This window comes from Telopea speciosissima, chromosome 9, assembly GCF_018873765.1.
Source record: "Telopea speciosissima isolate NSW1024214 ecotype Mountain lineage chromosome 9, Tspe_v1, whole genome shotgun sequence".
NCBI classification, from domain to species: domain Eukaryota; kingdom Viridiplantae; phylum Streptophyta; class Magnoliopsida; order Proteales; family Proteaceae; genus Telopea; species Telopea speciosissima.
The window spans coordinates 30,554,286-30,578,826 of NC_057924.1; the positions used below are offsets into that span (position 1 = coordinate 30,554,286).

General features: G+C 43.7%; 1 protein-coding gene across 1 annotated transcript in view; it reads left to right on the top strand.

The window, feature by feature from the left end:
- LOC122638820 (basic proline-rich protein-like) overlaps positions 1–1,158 on the top strand; it is an 11,177-nt gene extending 10,019 nt beyond the window's left edge. Inside the window, exon 6 of the mRNA XM_043831667.1 lies at positions 1,024–1,158. Within this exon, the coding sequence (XP_043687602.1) occupies positions 1,024–1,158 (135 nt within the window). The remainder of the gene's footprint in view (positions 1–1,023) is intronic.
- Positions 1,159–24,541: the final 23,383 nt, after the last annotated feature.

Sequence of the window (24,541 nt, forward strand, 5' to 3'; positions counted from 1 at the left end):
CTCAAGCATCATGCCTCGAATAGCTAGGACTGCTCCTGCCCAAGTTGAAGTACCTGTTGCTCTTGACGCTCAGTGGTTCCATTCTTTGGAGGCATAGAACATATACCAGAATCACCTTCATGATAGGGAAGTCCTTGAGGGCCGAGACATTGTTGTCAATGGCCTTGAGGCATACAAGGTGTCAGCTTGGTTTTCTACATTGGGATGGAGTGCAATGCTTGCACCTCCCAAGCACTATTACATGAACTTAATTCGTCACTTCTATGTGAACCTAAGGATTGAGAACGAGCACTTGCCCCAATGCCGGATCATTAGTTATGTGAAAGGGGTAGAGATTTCATGTGACCTCTAATAGTTAGGGGACATTATTGGGATATCAACTCAAGGGCTCTTGGTCTATCACGCCTCAATAGATGATCCCACCGAGTTCCTTTGCTCCGAGGAGCGTAGGAAGCTCTTCCTTTACCTCACTAAAGGGGTCTATGGCACGAAGCTGAAGGAAGTGCACTATGGGAAGTCTCAAAGGGTCCTCAGCCGATTGGTGCAAACTAACTTGGTGCCTAAGCTAGAGCACAACATAGAACCTCCCCACCTTGTGGCCTATTTTGCCTTTTGTCTCCACAAGCCACAAAAGGTGTGTCTCCCATACACCATCCTCCGAACCATGGCACATCCTTTGCACCATCTTTGGAAGAAGCATGACCTACCGTACAGACGGCTACTCAAGGCTATTTTTGAGCGGTTCTGGGTGGATTTAGAGGGTGAGGAGAAATTCAAGTTTGGATAGCTGCCTTTTGACTATCACTCCCTTGGTCGGATGAGTATCAAGACTGACACCTATAGTGGCGGGGAACCTATTCCTCCACTACGGGGTTATGGTATTGGGCGACCGCTTCTGCGTGGCCCAGATGTGCCATCTTCCTCTTTACACCTCCTCCTCAGGGTGACACAGATAGGATCCTTGCTGCCATGGGGCAATTACGCATGGACATGACCTAAGGCTTCGTGAACATCCAAGGACAGCTTGATGGCATCAAAGGGCAGTTTGCTACTTATGATGGTCGCTTTGAGAGGATGGAGAAGGATATCGGCGACATTTATGCTCAAGTGGCCAACGAGGAAGACAACGGAGGGGACAATGCAGCGATGGAGGACTAGGCTCCATGGATTGCTTACCTCCTTCTTATTCTAGTATTTTCTGTTTTAGTTCTTTTCTTTCTATTTGAACTCTTTAGCATTTTTAGCATATTAGTTTCACTTTGGAAGATTGTAAGAACTTAAATTATTTAGATGCAAATTTTGTAATTTCTTTTTGGCTTTCACTGTTAAGAACTAGGTTCTCACCTCAAGGAGAGGTTGATGTAAGAAGCAGCTGATTGTATGGAATGAATATATATATAAGTCTTTCTTTCCATCGCTGTTTTCTATTATTTGCATTTGTTATCGGCTTTCACACCCAAATATGTATTCTCCCTAGGTTTACACACAATCAAGTCATTCTCTTTGAAGCTTTCAAATTAGACCCTAATTGTATAGAGTAAATCAGGAGTTTTCACAAGACTGTGGTTGGTGCAAAGCATTACGCTCTGATACCATGCTGTCACACCCTCATTCTAGACAAGAATAAAATATAATAGAAGGGTTGACTAGGACAACATATGTCATCCAAATAAGCCTCCAGGATCACAGATATAGTGTCCCAAGCCACAGTCAATCAACCAACATTAAAATACATTAACATCAGATTACGGAGAAGGAAATATAATATTTCAAATGGATCAGAAACAAGCAGAAGTGTATAGTTAATAGTTACATGATGTTCACTAGCTAATGATAGTAAATACATTAGTTAACACGTTCCTATGACCATCAAGTAACTACAAAAAAAATTGCATAATAGTAAATGTTTATACAAGGGCTTCAAGCCCCAAAATAACAAAAAGGGACTAAGTCCCAACCATCAGTACTGCCCGTAGGTGCAATCATCACAAGGACATCTATCGTCGTGTTCCTCTAACACAGCCTCTAGCTCCTCGGTACCAATATCATCATATCCCGAAGACTGGACTTTGAGACCAAAAAAATATCCACTGTCTGGATCATAATCTAAAAAGTGTGCACAAGGGGGGGTTAGCTCCACTGAGCCAGTGAGGGGATGAGGAATGTACAAACACACATTTAACACATAGTCCATGATGAATGTAAATGTTAGTAGATTCTTCACCTAACACACAATCTAAGTCAATGGTATATGCTACTATGACAACTTGAGAGACACTGTAGGTCACTTATGTTATCGCTACAATAAAACCTTTACTGTCACTAGGGGCCTGCGCTGATCGAAGCCATAAATAAAAACCACCCAGAGGTAGACCCCGATGTTCAGTGGTCATCCTTGATCTGGCCTCTCTCCCCCAAAGGCCAAGAAGCCCTGATCACCCAACACCTAAACCCCTGTTGGTAAGGGTCGTAGCATAAGAAAAATGAAACCCAGCCACAGATATACTACATGCAAATCCTATCGTCCCGAGAAGTATTTTGGGTGCATCAACGTCCCATTCCATCTAGCACCCGGGTACCAGCACGACACGGCACATATAAGCCAATATGACAAGCAATATAAGTTCATAAACATTTCTAGGATTCTGGTACTGGTACACCCGACACCGTCACCCGATACAAGATGTAACAAGCATATAACACAATCATATCTAGTCGCAATCAAGAATAAAAATATGCAATTTTACAACATGCTTAATGAGTATGCATTATCATGGCTAATACATGTATAAATATTGGCAAACCCAAACAAAACCCAAACCCACTCAACAAAGCTTGTTGTAGAACTTATGTAAGCGTATCGATTCTTGTTCGAATCACACCCTCACACAAGTATTGATGCCTAGGGAAGTGTGTAAGTATGTTAGATAAGGTAGGGAAGATCCCCAAAGAAAATCCCCTAAGATTACATGGGCAAAAGGCCATGATAGCAGCAACGGACTCAAGGCTGGATGTAGGCAGGGTCTTGCCTCCGACCTTACCTCCAATAAACACAGACCTACAGGATACATTGGATGTAATCCTGGAGGCACGCTTAGGCTTGGGTCCAACCTTACCTCTGATGTAGGTCAGACACAGGTTTTGAAGGTTTCCAAGCATATACATTGTACCTGTTACAACCGCACCCCAAATATCCCCTTATACCCCGGGGCAATCCAGACCGTACCCAAAGGGTAATGCCTTATGGCCATGGTCAATACTAATGACCTTTAACTGAAAACATTATATTAAGAACCCCCTCGAAGACCTGGAAGTATGGGCCAAAGCCCTGCCCCTTTCCTTGAAGTTTAGGCCATGACAGCAGCACCGGACTCACGAACAGACTCACCCGAACTGAATCTGCTCGAGGATCTGCCCGTGCTATCATCAACCTTTTTGGATTATTTTTCTGTGGGACCCATATACCCGTGTCCCAGACATCTTAATCAAGCCCTTGGACCATATGAATCCCTACCCTTACCATTAGATGGTTAGTTGGACCATGAAAATGGCCCCACAAGGCTTAACTTAGGTGAATAATGGGTTTTAATAACCTAGCTAAGACCCAACAAGACCTAAGGGCTAATAGGTCTAAGTGAGGCTTGGACCCAACCCAAACAGACCCTAACTACCTAAATGGACCCAAGGGCCTTAACTTGGACCAAACATGGCCTAATGCCTAACCCAAAACCCATTTTAAAGCCAAAGGACTAAACTACATTCTAAGACCCCTAACCAAACATACCCTAAAGTCCCTTCTACCCCCTTAAGATAAGAGGATTCCCTTTATTCCCTTATCTCTCCCCCTCCCAACAAAATCGTGGAGGAGAAGAGACACGAGAAGAAGGAGGAGGAGGAAGGAAAGGGAAGGAAGAAGAAGGTGAAGGTGAAGGAGAAGAGATGGAAAGGAAGGGAAGAGGCCAAGAGGGCTCACCTAGCCTTGGATTCCACCTCTCCATAGGAGGATCTCCCCAAGGTAAGATCTAAGACTGGTTCTCCTCCATTTTTCCCTTTTATTTTGGTAGATTCCTTGAGCTTGGACTGACCTAGAGTTCCATTTGGGACTCAAGGTGGAGTTTGGTCCCCAGTTGGAGCTATAATGAAGCTGACCTAGGTATGGTTTGGACCCCTTGGTGATGCATTTACAGCCATGGCTATTGAATCCCTGGTTTTGAACTTAAAACCCAACCCTTGGACCCCAATTGAGATCAAACCTTGTAGGATCTTGGATCCATGACGTGAGCCTAGGATCTAGTGACCCTAGGAAGGCTTAGACACCCCCTCCTGACCCTGAGATGCTATGGAGCTCCAAGCTTCAAGCTGGAGCTGAAACTCCTTGAGCTCTTCGAAGAGACTACCTGCGGATGAACGACTAGATCCATCTATCGTGGTACTACTCGTTAATCTGCCCAGTGTAAACCCTGCATAATGGCCTGAGCGGACGAAGGCACGAATTCACTCTGTTTGCCTCCCCCCAGGGCCTGTTGCTCTCGGGTCTATCTCAAGAATTTAACGAATGCAGGGGCAGACCTAAGAAGCACATCCGCCCACGAATCCGCTCCCTTTTATGGTTGTCTCAGGTGTCGAATGGATGCACCACTGGATCTAAGTAAGAAGATCCGCTTGTGGGTCCGCTCGCTCTAATTTTACCTTTTGGCCTGAATAGAGTTAGGGGCAGATTCACCTCTGCTGAGACCGCCCGTGAGTCCGCTCGTGCTGTCTTGGTTGAAACTTGGTTTTAACTTTGAGGGCCTAGCATAGGACCCCTCTATACCTGTTTTGATGATTTCTTTTGAATGTTAGGTCGGTGCACTGGTGAGATTCATGTGAACCACGCTGGATGACACTCGATGCTCGGGGAGATTCATGTCAATCACGCCGAGTGACACCCGAGTTAGGTGAGTGGGTTCTGGGTGACTTTGTTGGGTTTGAATATTATATAATTGCTAATATTAGGCATGCTATGATATATTTATAAGCATGGTGTGCAGTGCATTTTATTCAATTGTGACCTATTGAGAATATAATAGTATGCTCACCAATGTGTCGGGCTACGATGCTAGGTGTACCGGTACCGCAACCCCAATTTATTTAAATTATGAAAAACTACTATATGTCATCCTGATTTGTATGTGTTGTGCCATATTGGTACCCGAGACTAGATGGAATGGGACGTTGATGCACCCAGAATACCTCTCGGGATGATAGGACTTACATATAGTATATCTGCGATTAGGATGCTTATTCCCTTATGCACGACCCTTGCCAACAAGGGTTTATGTGTTGGATAGTCTGAGTACCTACGGTCTGTGGAGGTGGGAGAGGCCAGGGCAGGGGTAGTGATGGCTATCGGGGTTTTCCACTAGGTGGTCATGATGGCTTCTACCGGCGTGGGTCCCTTCGTGATAATTGAGGTTTCACTGGGGTGATAGGATAAGTGACCCTCAGTGTCTCCCGAGTTATCACAGTAGTATATACTTGACCGATAGAATTGTGTGCTAGGTGGAAAATGAATCTAATATTAGCATGCATCATTCTGTTTGATATTGATTGTGTGATGTGTGCGCATTTCCCTTTGCTCCCTCACTAGCTAGTGTAGCTAACCCCATTGTACAACCACTTTTTAGTTTATATGCAGATAGCCTCTTGACGAGCACCATTGGATGCGAATCAAGTGGAGGTGATAACCGTGGCTTGGATGTAGATGTACACCCAAGGATTTGTGCCTTTAGGCAATTATTTATTTGTTTAATTTTTATATTTATTCCACAACCATGTATAAACTGTATATTTACTTATTAGGAGAGATTTAATGGTTACAAACATTATTATTGTACTATGTGTTATCAGTAGAGAACCGATGCTCTATAATTTCACATATTTGAATTTAATTTCGCTTTCGCTAACTCTATAACTGAAGCGATTTATTCCTTTTGGTACGTTCCTTTCTGTCATCATAATATGATGATAGGGTGGACTGTGGCTTGGGACACTGTATCTGTGATCCTGGTAGGTGTTGGGATGATGTGTAATTGTCCCAGTCATACCCATATACGGCAAAATATCTTACATCGGGATAGAGGCATGACAGAATGGTATTAGAGCAATGATGCTCTGCACTAGCCACAGTCTGGACGTAACCTTTTGATTTACTCTTCACAGATTAGGTTCTCAACTAAAAATCTCAACATAAATGGTTGTTTGCAAACATAGGGAGAAGACTGATTGTGGTGAAATAAGAATCTAGATGATAATAGACAACATGGAACCTACAACTCAAAACATAGGCTGTTAAGCTACAATTGTTTAATTACTTGGTTGAGTCTTAAATAGATACTAGATGGTTATATATATATATATGTTATAATTTATGAGCAGTAATGGATTAAACTTAACCAACCCCCATAATCCACAATGATCTAAAGAGGGAATTAATTATATATATATATATATATATACATCTCAACAGTTCTTTTATGAGAAACTTCATTTTTTAGGAATGCAATTTGTTGCGTTTTGCGTGCAATCCTATTGACTGTTTTATCTTCAAAAATTGCTAAAGATTTGAGTTTATTGGTTTGTTTAGTATGGGCAGGTTCAATAAAGTCAAAGAGGATCTTTTTTCCTAGTGCTTTAGTGGAGATTCCTTGATCTAAGGTTTTGAAAGGTTTTATTAATTCTATGAATGGTTATCCTAGGATAACATTTTGATCTAAATCATGTACAAGAATGAAGGCTTGTTTAAGGTAGATTCCTTGTTTGCAGATGTGGGCATCTAAAATTTTGTAATTGACTCTGAGGCTAGACCCATTGGCTATGGTCAGTCTTTGTTTAGTCTTCTCATAGTACTGAGTGGGAATCAGTCCTTCATTTATACAGTTTAGCTGGGCTCCTAAGTCGACTAATGCCATAGTAGTAATCTTGAAAGAGGATGAGACCACTAGAGTGATGTTGATATACCAATTTTGGCACTTGAAGTCCTGGATTAAATCAACGTAGGTCTGTTGGTTATTGGCTTGTTAATGTGTAGTGACAGAGTCGGGCAGCTGTTGGCTAGGCTTTTGAATTTCTCTTTTTAAAAGTGCTAATTCTGATTTAATGATTTTGATTTCTTGCTTAAGATCAGCCATTGTGAGCTCAAGGTTACGGACTTTTATTGAGGTATCAACTTGTGGAATGGTCTTTGGTTTGTCAAACTTTTTAAAAATTTTGTTTAAGTCATAAGTTTGGGTAGGACTAGAATGGGCTTTGAGAGTTTCTCTCATTTGCTCAAGGTATTCTTTTTGTAAAATAGGATCTTCTAACGTATCAATATAATCTAACATAGGATTAATAGAAGGGCTGGTATGATTTGCGCGGATCATGTTTAGGCTTTTAGTTTCATCACAAGACTTACCAACAATGCAGTTTAAGCATTGACAAGGGGTGAAGTCAGAGTTTGCTTCAGAAAATTCTGTTGAAGAGGAGGACTTCTGAATTTGGTTAACTTGGTCATCATCAGATGTGTGCTCACTAAGTTGAAGAGAATTGACGTTGTTGGCAATATGGCAATATTTGGCAATGTGGCCAGGTTTGCCACATTTAAAACATCGTCTGTTAGTGGTCAGTTTGGGTGTTTGATAAGGTTTCTTGAAAGGTCTTTTAGTGATTTTGTTATTAGTAGGTTTCTTATATAACATAGGTTCTGTAGTTTTTTCTTTGAACCTTTTGTATTTTTTATATTTGTGAGCCTTTCGGTGTTTATGTTTATGTGTTGAAGAAGGAGGTTTAAGGATTCCAAACCCAAATTGTTCACAAAAACTTCCTAATTCATGTTTGAAATTTTTGTATATATGATGCTAAATAAAACTATTCCAAAGATTTTGATTTTCCTAGGGGCAACTAGTGTTCTTCACCATTTGATACCTGTGATTTTATCCTGTTTAACTCAGCTCTTTGAATCCAACCATGATTGTATCACTTCTTGTTTGGGCATACTTGTGCCCTCTCCAGTTTAAATATTAGATTCCACCTGTCTAACCCAAAACACCTGATAGTAACCATGCAAGATCAATGTATACATCCATTAATTATGAAGGTTTTCAGAGTTTTCACACTGTTTGATCAAAAGGAAAGGAGAGAGAAAAGAAATGCAAGAGACTGAAGGAAAGTAAAATGAAGATAGTTCCACAGAATACCCATTAAGGGCAAGAGACTAAGAGAACTGATAAGATCATTTTGGAGAATTTTCAGAGGAAGAGTGGAGCTAGTCATCGGCACTGGTGTTACCACCGCGACCGAGGAAGAAATTGATGTCATCTATCCCTCGCTCTATAGCTGCCATACGCCAAGCTTGGGCATTTTGTTGTTTCCCGATCCTGTTGAAGCCATCTGCCACTCGCACGCCCAGCCGCTTGATGGTCATTGATAAGTCATCACCTCCCCCTGTGACCCTTGAGGTACCTGCTGCAAATGGTTTGGGACTTCTGAGCTCAAAATCGGCATCACTGACATTTTCCTCATCAACCTTGATTCCTTTCCCCTTACCATATTGAATCTGTTCCCCTGCACTATCATAAGTAGGGTATAAGTTCATCTCTCACAGCGCATCGAACCCGATAGGCTCCTGAGTGCTTGACTTCTTGGGTTCCTAGTCCAGATCAACCTCGAAGCAGAGGAAAACCCAAGTGAGTAATCGACTGTAGGGTAATGCATGCCTTCGAGTGGAATCCATAATAGTGCAAGCCATGTGCTTCATGATTATATAAGGAAGACAAATAGGTTGGCCAGTATATAGGGCGTGAGCTAATACCGCGGACATCAAAGAAGGGCGTGTGTTGCTTGCCTTGGAGGGAACCAGATTTGTTTTGGCAATGAAGATGAGAACCTGCTATGAAGGAGGAAATTTGGAGAGGTCCTTATTCTTCTTGTATTTGTTGTTTGTTAAAACTTGGAACAACTCCTTACCCTCTTTCGGGTGCAGGCTTTGGTCTGGGTGGCCGTTCAAAGAATAGTAAACCTTTTTCCCTTCTGCTGAAACATCAAGGATGATTCCCAACTCTTCAATGGTAAAGCTGATGGCGACTCCCTTTACCAGAGTAGTCAGTCTGAGATCACCATCATCCCCCTCGGACAGCAGCAAGTTTGAGTAAAACTCTCTGACCAAAGCAGGGTAATAAAACTTGGGCAGAACTAGCATGTTGGACCATTCCAACCTCTCAAATCTAGTCTCCACCTGGTATGCCAACAATTCCTCCACTGTTACGTCCCTTTCCACGAGGATTCTCCTGCTAGAAAGACATCCCCGAAAATGTCCCTCGGCCCCTTCAGTGGTCAACTAAGACACCCGGTGGGTGATAGGAATGGCAGGCACGATGGCAACGTCTCTTTTTCTTTTTGGAGCCATGAGATCTCCTACATATATGAGGCAACACCAAGTAGAATATCAAGAAGGTAAGCCAAGGTGGAATAATGATGTATGAGATTGATAAATGAGTTTAGAGAAGTAAAATGCCTACGTGATGTGAAAATGATTTGAAGAGAAGATTACACATGATCAAAAAGGGTATATATAGGCAATGATAATATATATAATGGGAGCGTGGAGAGCATTGGAGATGTGTATAGAGACAGGAGAAGAGACAAGATTAACATACAAACAAAGCCCCACGTGTAAACCCTTATATGTGGATGTGAGGGATGGGACTAAAGTAAGCAATAAGCATATGTTGATTATCTTACACCTCATTATATGTCAAACAAACAAGTTGTGGAATGGAATGTTCCAACTTAAGACAAGAACCATTTGTTGAGAAAGGAAAGTGAATACCAAGGAATGGTTCAAGTAATCCCAAGAATATAGAATGCATTTGAGAATACATTAAGATGATGAACTATTGAGAAAAGAAGATAGATTCCAAGGATCTTACCTACTGTATGGTATATCAATGAAAAGATTTGGTGGAGTCTAGATACATATAAATGGATTAAACATGAACTTGAAAGGCTTCTCATGCATGAAGAAGTTGAAGAGTTATCCAATCAAGGCCTAGGACCAATCCAAGATAACTAACTAAGCAAGTCAAACAATCTCTAAAATGCTTGAAAGAATGCAATGAACAAGTAAGAAGCTGTCCCTATAGTGCCATTGATCATTAGAGCATGATTCCCAACCCAAATGCCTTAGCCTAGACCGATTTTGGCATGAACTTGGTGTATATGGCCATGAGAATGCAAACAAAGTCAAGACATGATCATACTTTGAATGAATTATCACAAATCCAAGGAGAAATGAAGGAGAAGGTGAAGAGACACAAGAAAAATCTCTCAATGAGAAGAATAGAGGATTGAAAGGAAAATGGAGAAGAGAAGTTTTACCTTGATCAAGTGAGAAGTGATCTTTGAGGCTTGAAGTTGCAAGGAATCTCCTCAAGGAAGCCTGTAGAGCCTTTCTTCCTCTCCCTGCGGTTATGTTTTTGGAGCCAAAGTGAGTTTTGAAACTCACGGTTCTATTTTTGTTAAAATTCCTCGAACGGACAAACGAACAAAATCAGTTATCGTGACTCAGCTCGTCAATCCCCCCTGCATAAAATTTGAAAATTGTGATTTTATTACTGGCCGGATCAACGAACGGATCTACCGCCATGAGTTTGCCCGTAGATCTGATCGATTTATATTCTTACAAACTTTTGGTCTTCTGAGAACGGATGAAGGAACGGATTCACGTTCTGCATCCGCCCATTAGTCCGCTCTCCCTGTCTTGCGAGGGAAACATGAATGGAACCAGATCACTGATACCGCTCGTGAGTCTGCTCGCTATTCTTTTGGAATTTAGACCCTAGATTTTGAGACCTTTTGACTAACCCCTTGTGTGATGATTTCATGTCTAAATCCTAGGGTGGGCACCCATTTTACTTGGCCCATGCATGGTTAATTGCTTACCTTAGATGCATCCTTGGACCTACATCGGCTAGACCAGCCAATGGAGAATGACAGGCAGCAGTGTGCGCTGTGACTCCCCTCTTACCAAAAAGGGAGGAGAGTTACTCTTGGGGATGAAGACCCTTAGACTCCGTGAATTGATGGACTCAAACCTTATGGATAGGAAGCCTCACCCTGTGGGTAGATATTAAGAAAGGGAAGTAATGGGCTGGCTTGGACTGGGTCATTCGAAATGAGCCACAAAGGCCATGTATAATTGGAGGCCATTCATGACACCTTGAGTTAGTGACGACTCTATTTATACTTTATTTGGTTCCTCCAAACCATGTTTAGACTCATAGAGGGAGTCCTACACCGTGGGTTGACCCTCTAAAAGACTTAGTAAACTGTACTCGAGAACTTTTGTTCTTATGATTTGACCTAGATGACAGATATGTCCATAAGGATATGAATGTGATTCTTAAAATTTCTAATGAGTTTGTGTGGTATATATTTATACGTGTATGTATATATAGGTATGCCCCTTAGGACCCTATACTTATTTGACTAGAGTGATTCTCTAGCACTACAAGCATAACCTTACCTTGACCTTGCTGTGATCACTTAGTGAGCTTGGACCCTTGGTCATGTTGATCACGGGTTATTAACAAGTGAACTTTATAGTAACCGGGTAAATTGATTAGCATGAGTCGACTTAGACCTACCATAAGAGGTTGTTTGGCTCTCGAAAGAGAATCATATAGGACTTCTTCCCTATAGAGTCACTGTGAGATAGGTTTAAAGGTCTTGAAGGCTGGAACTGAAGGATGTAATAAGACCTTCTCAAACGACAGACATGAATGGGGTAATGGATCACCAAATGCATTTCCTCCGTACTGGGAGTGAACAATAGGAGATTCCATCAATATTCCAAATCATTCTAAAGTTGGGAGAGGTAATGAGATAATCAGCAGGGAAAGCATTCAGAGTGTGAACCCTATAGTGGAGACTAGACAGGTTGAGTCCTGTAGCCCAAGTGTGACCAAAGTTATGAAGATCAGGGTGGTATTATGTAGACCATACCCCTGTGGTAATGTGACCATGTAAGGAAGTGAACTGTGGAACCAGACCTATTGTGTCAACTAGACACTACCTTACCTTGACCCGACCTTGACTTAACTCCAGTAGTGGGTATTTAGAGGTATTATTATTCAACAAGCCTTCGCCCTTGAGACCTGGGTTGCCTCAAATTTCGAGGACAAAATTTTTAATAAGGTTGGGGGGATGTTACACCCGCACCCCAAATATCCCCTTATACCCCGGGGCAATCCAGACCTTACCCAAAGTGTAATGCCTTATGGCCATGGTCAATACTAATGACTTTTAACTGAAAACATTATATTAAGAACCCCCTCGAAGATCTGAAAGTGTGGGCCAAAGCCCCTCCACTTTCCTTGAAGTTTAGGCCATGACAGCAGCACCGGACTCATGAACGGACTCACCCGAACTGAATCTGCTTGAGGATCCGCCCGTGCTGTCATCAACCTTTTTGGATTATTTTCCTGTGGGACCCATATACCTGTGTCCCAAACATCTTAATCAAGCCCTTGGACCATATGAATCCCTACCCTTACCATTAGATGGTTAGTTGGACCATGAAAATGGGCCCACAAGGCTTAACTTAGGTGAATGATGGGTTTTAATAACCTAGCTAAGACCAAACAAGACCTAAGGGCTAATAGGTCTAAGTGAGGCTTGGACCCAACCCAAACAAACCCTAACTACCTAAATGGACCCAAGGGCCTTGACTTGGACCAAACATGACCTAATGCCTAACCCAAAACCCATTTTAAAGCCTAAGGACTAAGCTACATTCTAAGACCCCTAACCAAACACACCCTAAAGTCCCTTCTACCCCCTTAAAGATAAGAGGATTCCCTTTATTCCCTTATCTCTCCCCCTCCCAACAAAATTGTGGAGGAGAAGAGACAAGAGAAGAAGGAGGAGGAGGAAGGAAAGGGAAGGAAGAAGAAGGTGAAGGAGATGAGATGGAAAGGAAGGGAAGAGGCCAAGGGGGCTCACCTAGCCTTGGATTCCACCTCTCCATGGGAGGATCTCACCAAGGTAAGATCTAAGACTGGTTCTCCTCCATTTTTCCCTTTTATTTTGGTAGATTCCTTGAGCTTGGACTGACCTAGAGTTCCATTTGAGACTCAAGGTGGAGTTCAGTCCCTAGTTGGAGCTCTAATGGAGCTGACCTAGGTATGGTTTGGACCCCTTGGTGCTGCATTTGTAGCCATGGCTGTTGAATCCCTGGTTTTAAACTTGAAACCCAACCCTTGGACCCCAATTGAGACCAAACCTTGTAGGATCTTGGATCCATGAGGTGAGCCTAGGATCTAGTGACCCTAGGAAGGCTTAGACAACCCCCTCCATGACCCTGATATGCTATGGAGCTCTAAGCTTCAAGCTGGAGCTGAAACTCTTTGAGCTCTCGGAAGAGACTGCCAGCAGACGAACGACCGGATCCATTTATCATGGTACCGCCTGTCAGTCCGCCCAGTGTAAACCCTGCATAATGGCCTGAGAGGACGTAGGCACGGATTCACTCTGTTTGCCTCCACCCGGGGTCTGTTGCTCTCGGGTCTGTCTCAAAAATTAAACGGATGCAGGGGCGGACCCAAGAAGCACATCCGCCCGTGGATCCGCTCCCTTTTATGGTTGTCTCAGATGTCGGACGGATGCACCACTAGATCCAAGTAAGAACATCTGCTCGTGGGTCCGCTCGCTCTGATTTTACCTTTTAGCCTGAACGGGGTCAGGGACGGATTCACCTCTGCAGAGACCGCCCGTGAGTTCGCTCGTGCTGTCTTGGTTGAAACTTGGTTTTAACTTTGAGGGCCTAGCATAGGACCCCTCTATCTCTATTTTAATGATTTTGTTTGAATGTTAGGTCGGTGCACTGGTGAGATTCATGTGAACCACGTTGGATGACACTCGATGCTCGGGGAGATTCATGTCAATCACGTCGAGTGACACCCGAGTTAGGTGAGTGGGTTCTGGGTGACTTTGTTGGGTTTGAATATTATATAATTGTTAATATTAAGCAAGCTATGGTATATTTATAAGCATGGTGCACATTGTATTTTATTCAATTGTGAACTGTTGAGAATGTGATAGTATGCTCACCAATGTATCAGGCTACGGTGCCAGGTGTGCCGGTATCGGAACCCTAATTTATTTAAATTATGAAAAACTGCTATATGTCATCCTAATCTGTATGTGTCGTGCCGTGTTGGTACCCGGGTACTAGATGGAATGGGACGTTGATGCACCCGGAATACCTCTCAGGACGGTAGGACTTGCATATAGTACATCTACTGTTAGGATGCTTGTTCCCTTATGCCCGACCCTTGCCAACAGGGGTTTATGTGTTGGATAGTCTGAGCACCTGCTATCTATGGAGGTGGGAGAGGCCAGGGCAAGGGTAGTGATGGCTATTGCTCTCTTACTAGCTAGTGTAGCTAACCCCGTTGTACAACCACTTTTTAGTTTATATGCAGATAGCCTCTTGACGAGCACCGTTGGATGCGAATCAAGTGGAGTTGATAACCGTGGCTTGGATGTAGATGTATACCCAAGGATTTGTGCCTTTGGGTAATTATTTATTTGTTTAATTTTTGTATTTATTCCACAACCATGTATAAACTGTATGTTTACTTATTAGGAGAGATTTAATGGTTACGAACACTATTATTGTACTATTTGTTATCAGTAGAGAACCGATGCTCTATAATTTCACATATTTGAATTTAATTTTGCTCCCGCTAACTCTGTAACTGAAACGATTTATTCCTTTTGGTACGTTCCTTTCTGTTGTCATAATGTGATGATAGGGTAGACAGTGGCTCGGGACACCATATCTGTGATCCTGGTAGGTGTTGGGATGACGTGTAATTGTCCCAGTCATATCCCTATGTGGCAAAATATCTTTCATCGGGGTAGGGGCGTTACAGTACCACTTGGATTTCCAAGGTTCAAGGCTTAGGAAAGGGTGTCCTAGGGTCCACTAGGGCCTTCTAAACATAAAACACTCAAAGGGTTGAGGGATTCCATAGATCAACTTCAAGATTCTAAGATCTAGATAATACACCAACTATGGGGTTTCAAAGTAAGTTAGGACCATACTTTGGGTTCCAAGTGGAACCCTAGGTCCAAAACCCAACCATAAATGCCCAAAAGTCCATAAGAGATATAAGGAAGGGAGAGGATCGATTGCTAGGGGGCATACCAAGTTAAGAGACTGGAAACCCCACTAATGAGCTCCAAGAGTTGCTCCCTTGTGGGTCCAAGCTCCTCCCACCAACCTCTCTCCTTCTCCTTATTCTTCTTCTCCTTGCTTTCCCTCTTTCTTCTTAACTCTCCCTCTCTCCCACGATTTTGTTAGGTTAGGAGAGTAATGACTAATGAATAGCCATGCACTCTCATAAAGCAATTGTCAAACCCTGCCCCTGACTGACTGGAATCTTGACTGAAGGACAAGAACTTCAGACATGGCATCTAAGCACACTGTGGAGTATCACTCCAGTGATTGAGATTGATGAAGAAACCCTATGCAGATCCTCCTACATACCTGTCAGAAGATGGACAGCTGACCCCTGCAACTGCACAGCTCATAGCATAATGTACTGCCTGGACTCCAGGTATTCTCTCTCCTCTTCACATCTGTAGGTCCCACCATGGAAATGTGTGTAAAAGGCCCTAAAAGGCACGTGGGTACAAGGCCCTGACCTTGGGTCAAACCCCTGTGCAACCCCATAGAGTTTCAGCCTTGCTAAATTCTCTGGGCGATGCAGACATCACCCAAAGACATCGCCCAGAGTGCAAAACAACATTATTTTAATGATTTGATTTGTGAGGACCACCCAAATTGGACATGGACACCCTCCATAGGTTGAGGGGAGTCTGAGGGACCACCTCATACCCCTGGACCACTGTGGACCCCATCAGTGTGCCCAGAATGGCTGAGAATGCAGTAAAAAATGCATTCTGAAAATGGGCCTTAGCAACCAAACAGACCTTAGTCAAGGTTGGGCCTAGAAATAGGGGTACCATAGGCTCATTTAGAGCTCTTGGTACTGTTCAAATCATGGAGAGAAAGAAGAGAGATAAGAGAGAAAGGAGAAGAGGAAGAAGAAGAAGAAAGAGAAGAAGGAAGAGAGGGGAGGCAGCCTTGCATCCAAGGCCCTGGATTTGAGCAGCCATAGACCTGTGCAGGTATAAAATTTAACCTCTAACCTGCTGTTCATGTACTGCTGTTGTTCCTTACTTGATTCCTTAGTATTTTGATGAGTTTTTGACCTTTGGGAGCCCAGAACAGCTAGGGACTGCCACGTACCACCTCAGATCTGCCATGCAAACATGATGCATGGAAGATCTAAGTGTTTTACATTGATATTCAGATCTGATTTACTAATCTGAGAACCAAAACCTGGCTGTGCATGGTTGTACTACCCAGTTACACTGAAAATTGGTTGCTTGGAGCCCTGGATCCTTGTCCTGACTGCACGGGACCAAACCCTAAATGGTAGCAGACTTGAATCAATGTATTATACCTGTAATCAACCTTGCATGTGACTGAAACCAAGTCTGGGAAGTTGGAGAAATCATGGTTACTATTCACTAGGCTGTCTGGGCAGCCTCTGGCAGCCAAGTGGTGGGCCCAGTTGAAAATCCACTTGGACCAAAGTGAAGATCACCCCTAGGGGTACATGATACCCTAACATGCATGGGGAAAAGGTTTGGTCACTGCCCATGGCCAGCAATCTTGGAAACTCAGCCAGATTTCATTTTTGAAATCTCTGAACGATGCACTGGGTGATGCAAACATCACCTAGAGACATCGCCCAGTGAATGGAATTTGATATTTTTGCTGATCTGACTTGGGGGATTTCACCCATTGGCCATGTAACTATGTGGGAAGGTGGATGTCACGCCCCCTATCCCGATGTAATATATATTGCCACATAGGGGTATGACTGGGACAATCGCACATCATCCCAACACCTACCAGGATCACAGATGCAGTGTCCCGAGCCACAGTCCACCCTATCAACACCTTATGATGACAGAAAGGAACGTACCAAAAGGAATAAATCGTTCCAATTACAGAGTTAGCCGAAGCAAAATTAAATTCAAATATGTGAAATTATAGAGCATCGGTTCTCTAATGATAACACATAGTATAATAACAATGTTCGTAACCATTCAATCTCTCCTAATAATTAAACATACAGTTTATACATGGTTGTGGAATGAATATAGAAAATTAAATAGTAAATAATAAACAATCGCCCCAAGGGCACAAACGCTTGGGTGTACGTCTACATCCAAGTCACAGTCATCAACTCCACTCGATCCACATCCAACGGTGCTCGTCGATAGGCTATCTGCATATAAGCTAAAAGTGGTTATACAATGAGGTTAGCTACACTAGCTCGTGAGGGAGCACAGGGGAATGCACACACATCACACAATCAATATCAAATAGAATGATGCATGTTAATGTTAGATTCATTTTCCACCTAGCACACAAATCTATCGGTCAAGTATATGCTACTGTGATAACTCGAAAAACACTGAGGGTCACTTATCCTATCGCCCTAGTGAGACCTCAATTATCACGAAGGGATCTGCGTCGGTAGAAGCCATCATGACCACCCAGTGGCAAACTCCGATAGCCATCACTACTCCTGCCCTGGCCTCTCCCATCTCCACAGACCGCAGGTGCTCAGACTATCCAACACATAAATCCCTGTTGGCAAGGGTCGTAGCATAAGGGAACAAGCATCCTAGCCACAGATATACTATATGCGGGTCCTATCATCCCAAGAGGTATTTCGGGTGCATCAACGTCCCATTCCATCTAGTATCCGGGTGCCAGCATGGCACGGCACATATAGTTCAGGATGACATACAATAGTTTTTATAATTAAATAAATTGAATAAATTGGGGTTCCGGTACCGGCACACCCGGCACCGTGGCCCGATACATTGGTGAGCATACTATCACATTCTCAACAACTCACAATTGAATAAAATGCAATGCGCACCATGCTTATAAATATACCATAGCATGCTTAATATTAATAATTATATAATAATCAAACCCAACAAAGTCACCCAGAACCCACTCACCAGGCAGAGGTGTCACCGGGCGTGATTGGCATGAATCTCCCCAGGCAACGGGTATCACCCGGCGTGGTTCACATGTATCTCACCGGTGCACCAACCTAACATACAAAAGAAAGCATTAAAATAGGTATAGAAGGGTCCCATGCTAGGCCCCAATGGTTAAAACCAAGTTTCAACCAAGACAGCATGAGCGGACTCACGGGCGATCTCAGCAGAGGTGAATCCGCCCCTGACTCCGTTCAGGCCAAAGGGAAAAATTAGAGCGAGTGGACCCATGAGCGGATCTTCTTAGTTGAATCTGGTCGTTGATCCATTCGACACCTGAGACAACCATAAAAGGGAGCGGATCCATGAGCAAATGTGCTTCTTGGGTCCGCCCCTGCATTCGTTCGATTCTTGAGACAGGACCCGAGAGCAACAAGTCCCGGGCGAAGGCAAACAGAGTGAATCCGTGCCTTCGTCCACTCAGGCCATTACTGTCAACCCTGCCCCTGACAAATTGGAATTTTGGTTCAAGGACAGGAACCCCTGATCAGGCAACCAGGATCACTGTGGAGCATCACTCCAGTGACATGGATCAATGAAGAAACCCTGTACATGTCCTCTTTTATACCTGTGAGAAGATGGACTGTGGACCCCTGCTCTTGCACAGCTCACAGCTTGATATATGGTTTGGATCCCAGGTAATCTCTCTCCTCCCTATAATGGTGGGACCCACCTATGAAAAATTATGTAAAAACCCTTAATGGGCATGTGGGGACAATACCCTGACTTAGGGTCAAACCCCTGTGCTGTTCCCCTTTGAATTCAGTTACTAGAATTCTCTGGGCGATGGCACTGGGTGATGCAGCAAGGCCCAGAGACATCGCCCAGTGGCTGTTTTTGCACATTTTTAATTATTATAAATTGGGGGACCACCCAACATGACCATGGGCACCCTCCACTAATAGAGGGGATTCTGAGGGACCACCTCATACCCCTGGTTCAGTGTGGACCCCACCAGAGAACCTAGAACTAGTCAAAATTAGTTCAAAAATTGATTTTTAAAAGAGGGACTTTTGGCCAAACAGACCGTAGTTGGCCTTAGTCTATAAATAGGACCAGATAGGGCTCATTAGAGCTTTCCTATCTGTTGGAGAATCAGAAAGAGAGAAAGGAGGAAAGAAGAGAGATAAAGAAGAAGAAGGAGAAGGAGGGGGAATTGCTTGCAGCCTTGCATCCAAGGTCTGAAGTCGAGTTCTCAGCCCTATTCAGGTATAGAAACTCCCCCATACCTACTGTTCTCTATTTCCTCCCCATTCATGTTGTGCTTTGCAACCCTGGGCAGTCCAGACAAGCTAGGGTTTGCCCAGTCTGGCTCCAGATCTGCCATGCATGCATAGAGCATGGGAGATCTGTGATTTTTATCACTTTTCATTAGGCACTTATGCTGCTGCCATGGCCGAAACCTGGTTGTGCCTACCTGCACTGCCAGATGGCCTATTGGCCAGTGTTTTTGGAACCCTAAGAGCTAGCTAAGGCTATACAACCCTAACCCTAGATGGGTACAGCCTCAAGCCCCCTTGTTTCAAGTGATTTCAGCTCTGTACAAGGCTGGAACTGAATTCCAAGCCTAACCAAAACCATGAAAACTATTCATCTGGGTTACTTGGGCAGCCACAGTCAGCCTGACTGGAACCCAGATGGAGAAACCAATTGGACCATGATGTAGACCATCACTGGGGCTACCTAAATCCCTAAACATGCAAAGAATCAGGTGTGAGTCCAACCATGCAAGCCCAGCCTTGGAAACTCAGCCTGTATCGATTCTACAGGCACTGGGCGATGCAGACATCGCCCAGAGCCAACGCCCAATGAAGGGAATTTGGCTGGAATGATGGACAGACTTGGGGGATTTCACCCACATACCCCCTGAACACTGTGGGAAGGCTAGAAATTACCAAAAAGCCCTTCCTCACATCTGTCCTTATTTGGAAATGATTCGGAACCTTAGTGGGCCCCGCTGGTGATTGAATCACTGTTGTGCTTGGTCCTACAGCACAGACAAGCTGTGGACAGCACTATGACCATGTTCTGACCTAGTGGCAGGTACTGGTATTACAAATAACCAATTTACCCCTATGTCCTGACACTAGCCCATGCACCGGAACATGACCTAAGGCCTGATGTAAGGCTCAGTGATTCCAAGATTGAACCAATTGAACCTCGGGTCAACCCAGTAAGATTAGGTAACCCTAGGACTTCTACTGACAGACTGATAACTTAACATGGCAACTTTTGATTTACATCTAGGAATTGATCCTGTGCTCGGGGACAACAACCAAACATCTGCTGGAACTGAATTTATGACTGAGTACCTAGAGCCAAGTACTGGTGAGTGAATGATACTATCGTATGTGCAAATGTAATCATGATCTGATGCCAGCTATTAATAATTGAATCAGGGTTGTTGTGTTATTTATTTATTATTCAAGTTACTCAGATCACTTCGTAGTATCTGTTGTTGATCAACACTGTGAATTCCATATGATGATTGTGATTGTTAGATTAGATGCCGTACTCAGCTTGGAAATGGGGCCTGTGGTAGCCCGTATTATGGGATACGGTTGACACCGCTTGACTCATACGATGTCATATAGACATGGGGCTAGAGTTTCATCACCCGTGCCACGAACCCTTGCCAACAAGGGTTAAGGTGTTGGATACCTATGGGACAGTTATCAGGGAGAGAGAAAAAAATAAAAGAACACTGGAATGGTGCATATGGGCTTTAAGCCAGAAAAGAAAATGAGCAAAGAACGGTTGTCTCCTAAGGTTAATCATAGAGGGTTGGTCGGGTCGACCTTGGTGAATGAATGCGGGGGCTGACCAGTCTTCTCCAACAATCAATGGGTGTATCACGGGAAGGGGTTAGAAGCCTGCACCAGGGATACATGTATTGGGGATTGTAGTGGCACTAACCCGACTTAGTTGTAATGATGGGTGGCTAACAATAAAAATCTGGACTTGCATATCATGTAGAATCATATAACTTGTGAATTGTGATTGCATATGCATGCATGATTGATGTTATTTTCTCATGAGCTCAGTGTGGCTTACACTCTGTTATACAATGCTCTTCTTAGATGATCCTACAGGTGGATGCCGCTGTGGCATAGCGGGCTATCTCGAGGAGGAGAGTTTTAGTTGTTATAATGATGTTGGTATGGACCCCGATGGAGGTCATACCGATTCTGCGTACGTTCTTAGTGGTTATTGCGGATGAAGACCATTGAAGTGTGCATGTGATGTTTTGACTGGGGACTCCTTTTGGGTTTTCTCGAGTTATCCCCGTTCTGACTTGGTTATTGTAGTTTTCTTTTCTTTTCCTTTTTGGGACTGAGAATGCTCGCCCTGTATATATTTTTGTATGTAGTACTGTTCTTATCAGCTTTTGTTTCCTTGTTGTGGGTTGTGTGTGCCCGGGAGATGTATCAAACAAGACTTTATATGTATATATTATCATCATTTTCCGTATCACTATGCTTCCATTTACTTTTGAATTGTAGACGTTCTGCATTACTTTGATCTTACTTATGGTTAAGATGTGGATATAGCTTCATGAATGTAAACACTGCTTCTAGATCCATGGGATTTGGCGGATTGCCGTTATGCAATTCGGGTCACCTACGCAATCCTCCTAGGGGGTGGTTTGGGGTGTGTCAATTATGCAGGGTTTATACTGGGAGGACTAATGGGGGGTTCCACAATAGATGGATCCGGTCATTCATCCGCTGGCAGTCTCTTTCGAGATTTCAAGGAGTTTCAGCTCCAGCTTGGAGCTTTGAGCTCCTTAGCATCTCAGGAACAGGGGAGGGGAGTCTAAACATTCCTAGGGTCACTAGAACCTAGGCTTAAGCTCATGGATCCAAGATCCTACAAGGTTGGGTCTCAATTTGGTCCAAAGATTGGGTTTTAAGGTTCAAAACCCAAGTTCTCCAACAATGGCTACAATTACAGCACAAAGGGGGTTAAACCAAACCTAAGTCAGCTCCATTAGAGCTCCAACTAGGGACCGAGCTCTACCTTGAGTCCCAATGGAACTCTAAGTCAGTCCAAGCTCAAGAAAACATCAAAACAAAGGGGGAGAAATGAAGGAGAATCAGGTTTGGGGAGCTTACCTTGGTGAGATCCTCCAATGGAGGGGTGGAGTCCAAGGCTAGGTGAGCCTTCATACTCTCCTCCCTTCCTTTCCATCTCGTCTCCTTCACCTTCTTCTTCCTTCTTGGTCCGATCAGCAAGAGGAGGAGATGTGGGGCAGCCAGCCATTTTGGCATAGCTCCCATCTTCTTCCTGTCCTCTCTCATTCCTCTTCCACCTCTACTTCTTCCCTCTTTCTTCCTCCTCCTTCTTCTTCTCTTGTCTCTTCTCCTCCAAGGTTTTGGGGAGGGAGAGAGATAAGGGAATAAAAGGGTTTCTTTTAGTTTTAAGGGGGTAGAAGGGACCTTAGGGTGTGTTTGGTTAGGGGCCTTTAGGATGTGGTTTAGGTCCTTAAGTTTTAAATGTGTTTTGGGGTAGGCATTAGGCCATGTTTGGCCCAAGTCATGGCCCTTAGGTCCATTTAATAGATTAGGGTCTATTTGGGTTGGGTCCAAACCTCACTTAGACCTATTAGCCCTTAGGTCTTGTTTGGTTTAGGCTAGGGTATATAAAACCCATTATTCACCAGAGTTAGGCTTTATGGGCCCCACTTCATGGTCCAAACAACCAATCCATGGTATGGGTAGGGGTTCATATGGTCCAAGGGTTCAATGGTAGTGTCCAGAACACGGGTAAGTGGGTCCCATAGGAAAATAAACTAAAAAGGCTGATGACAAGATGGGTGGATTATCGATTGGATTCACCAGTAGTGGATCCAGTCGTGACTCCGATGCTGCTGTCATTGCCCAAACTCCAAGGAAAGTTGCGGGGCTTTGGCCCACACTTTCGAAACTTTGAGGGGAATCCTTCTATGGTATTTCTAGTTCAAGGTCATCAGGGTTGACTATGGTCATAAGGCATTACCTATTGGGTAAAGATCCAAACTGCCCCGGGTATAAGGGAATACTTTGGGTGCGGGTGTAATAGTGGAAAATGACCTAAATGCCCCTCCCCACATCTGTTCATATGAATAAAAGTGGGTCCCGCAGGACTTGGAAACCCTGCTTGTGATTGGTCCTGCAGCACTATCAAGTTGGGGACAGTACTGTAAGCCTATTGTAACCTAGGATCATGTACTAATACTATAAATGACCATTTTACCCCTAGGCCACCATCTCTGGATGATGCACCGGGATATAGCCCTAAAGCCCAGTGCAAGGCCCAGAGAATTCCAAGTAAAGACAAATTACACACTGAGTCAACCCAATGAGCTTAGATCAACCCTAGGACCTCCAGAAACAGGTTGGAATATTAAAATGACAAATTCTGATTTCTATCTAGGATTTGATCCCACGCTCAAGGCCTACAGCCAGACTGCAGCCGAAACTAAATTTGCAACTGAGTTTTTAGAACCAAACCTAGGTGAGTGAAGTATTATCATATATGCATGTGTAACTGTATTACTATGCCAGCAATTAAATTCTTAAATTATAAATGTTGTGTTATTCAATTCTGTTCAATTACTCAAATTACTACACAATGATTGTCTGTTAATCAATACTGTGATTCTTATCTGATGATTGTGATGTTAGACTAGATGTCGTAGTCGGCTTGGAAATGAAGCTGGTGGTAGCCCGTAGTATGGGATACGGTTGACACCGCCTGACTCATACGATGCCATATAGACATGGGGCTAGAGTTTCATCACCCGTGCTACGGACCCTTGCCAACAGGGGTTAAGGTGTTGGATAACTGTGAGGACTACAATAAAACCCTAGAGGCATTTATGCTAGGAAGCCTCAGCACAGCTGGGATGCCCCAGGGCAGATTTACCGGGAAGCCTCGGGCCTACAAGCTCGGGAAGCATCGAAAGGTGAGTTTTTGGCGGAATGCCACATGTAATGATTATGCACCGGTTCGGGTGAATTGATATTGAGTCGGTTACCTCACAGAAGTTAATCCAGAGGATCGGTCGGGCTGACCTGGGTAGGGAGATGCTGGAGCCGGCTGATCTTCTCCGACAACTCAATGGGTGTATCGCAGAAAAGGGAAACCAAGTCCACACCAGGGATACATGTATTGGGGATTGTAGTAGCACTAACCTGACTTAGCTGTATTGTTAGGTAGCTAATAATTAATCTAGACTTGCATATCATGTAGGATCATGTAGATTGTGGTTGCATGTGCATGCATGATGATATGTTTCGCTCACGAGCTCAGTGGGGCTCACACTCTGTTATACATGTTTTTCTTTTAGATGATTCTGCAGGTGGATGCCGCTGTGGCATGG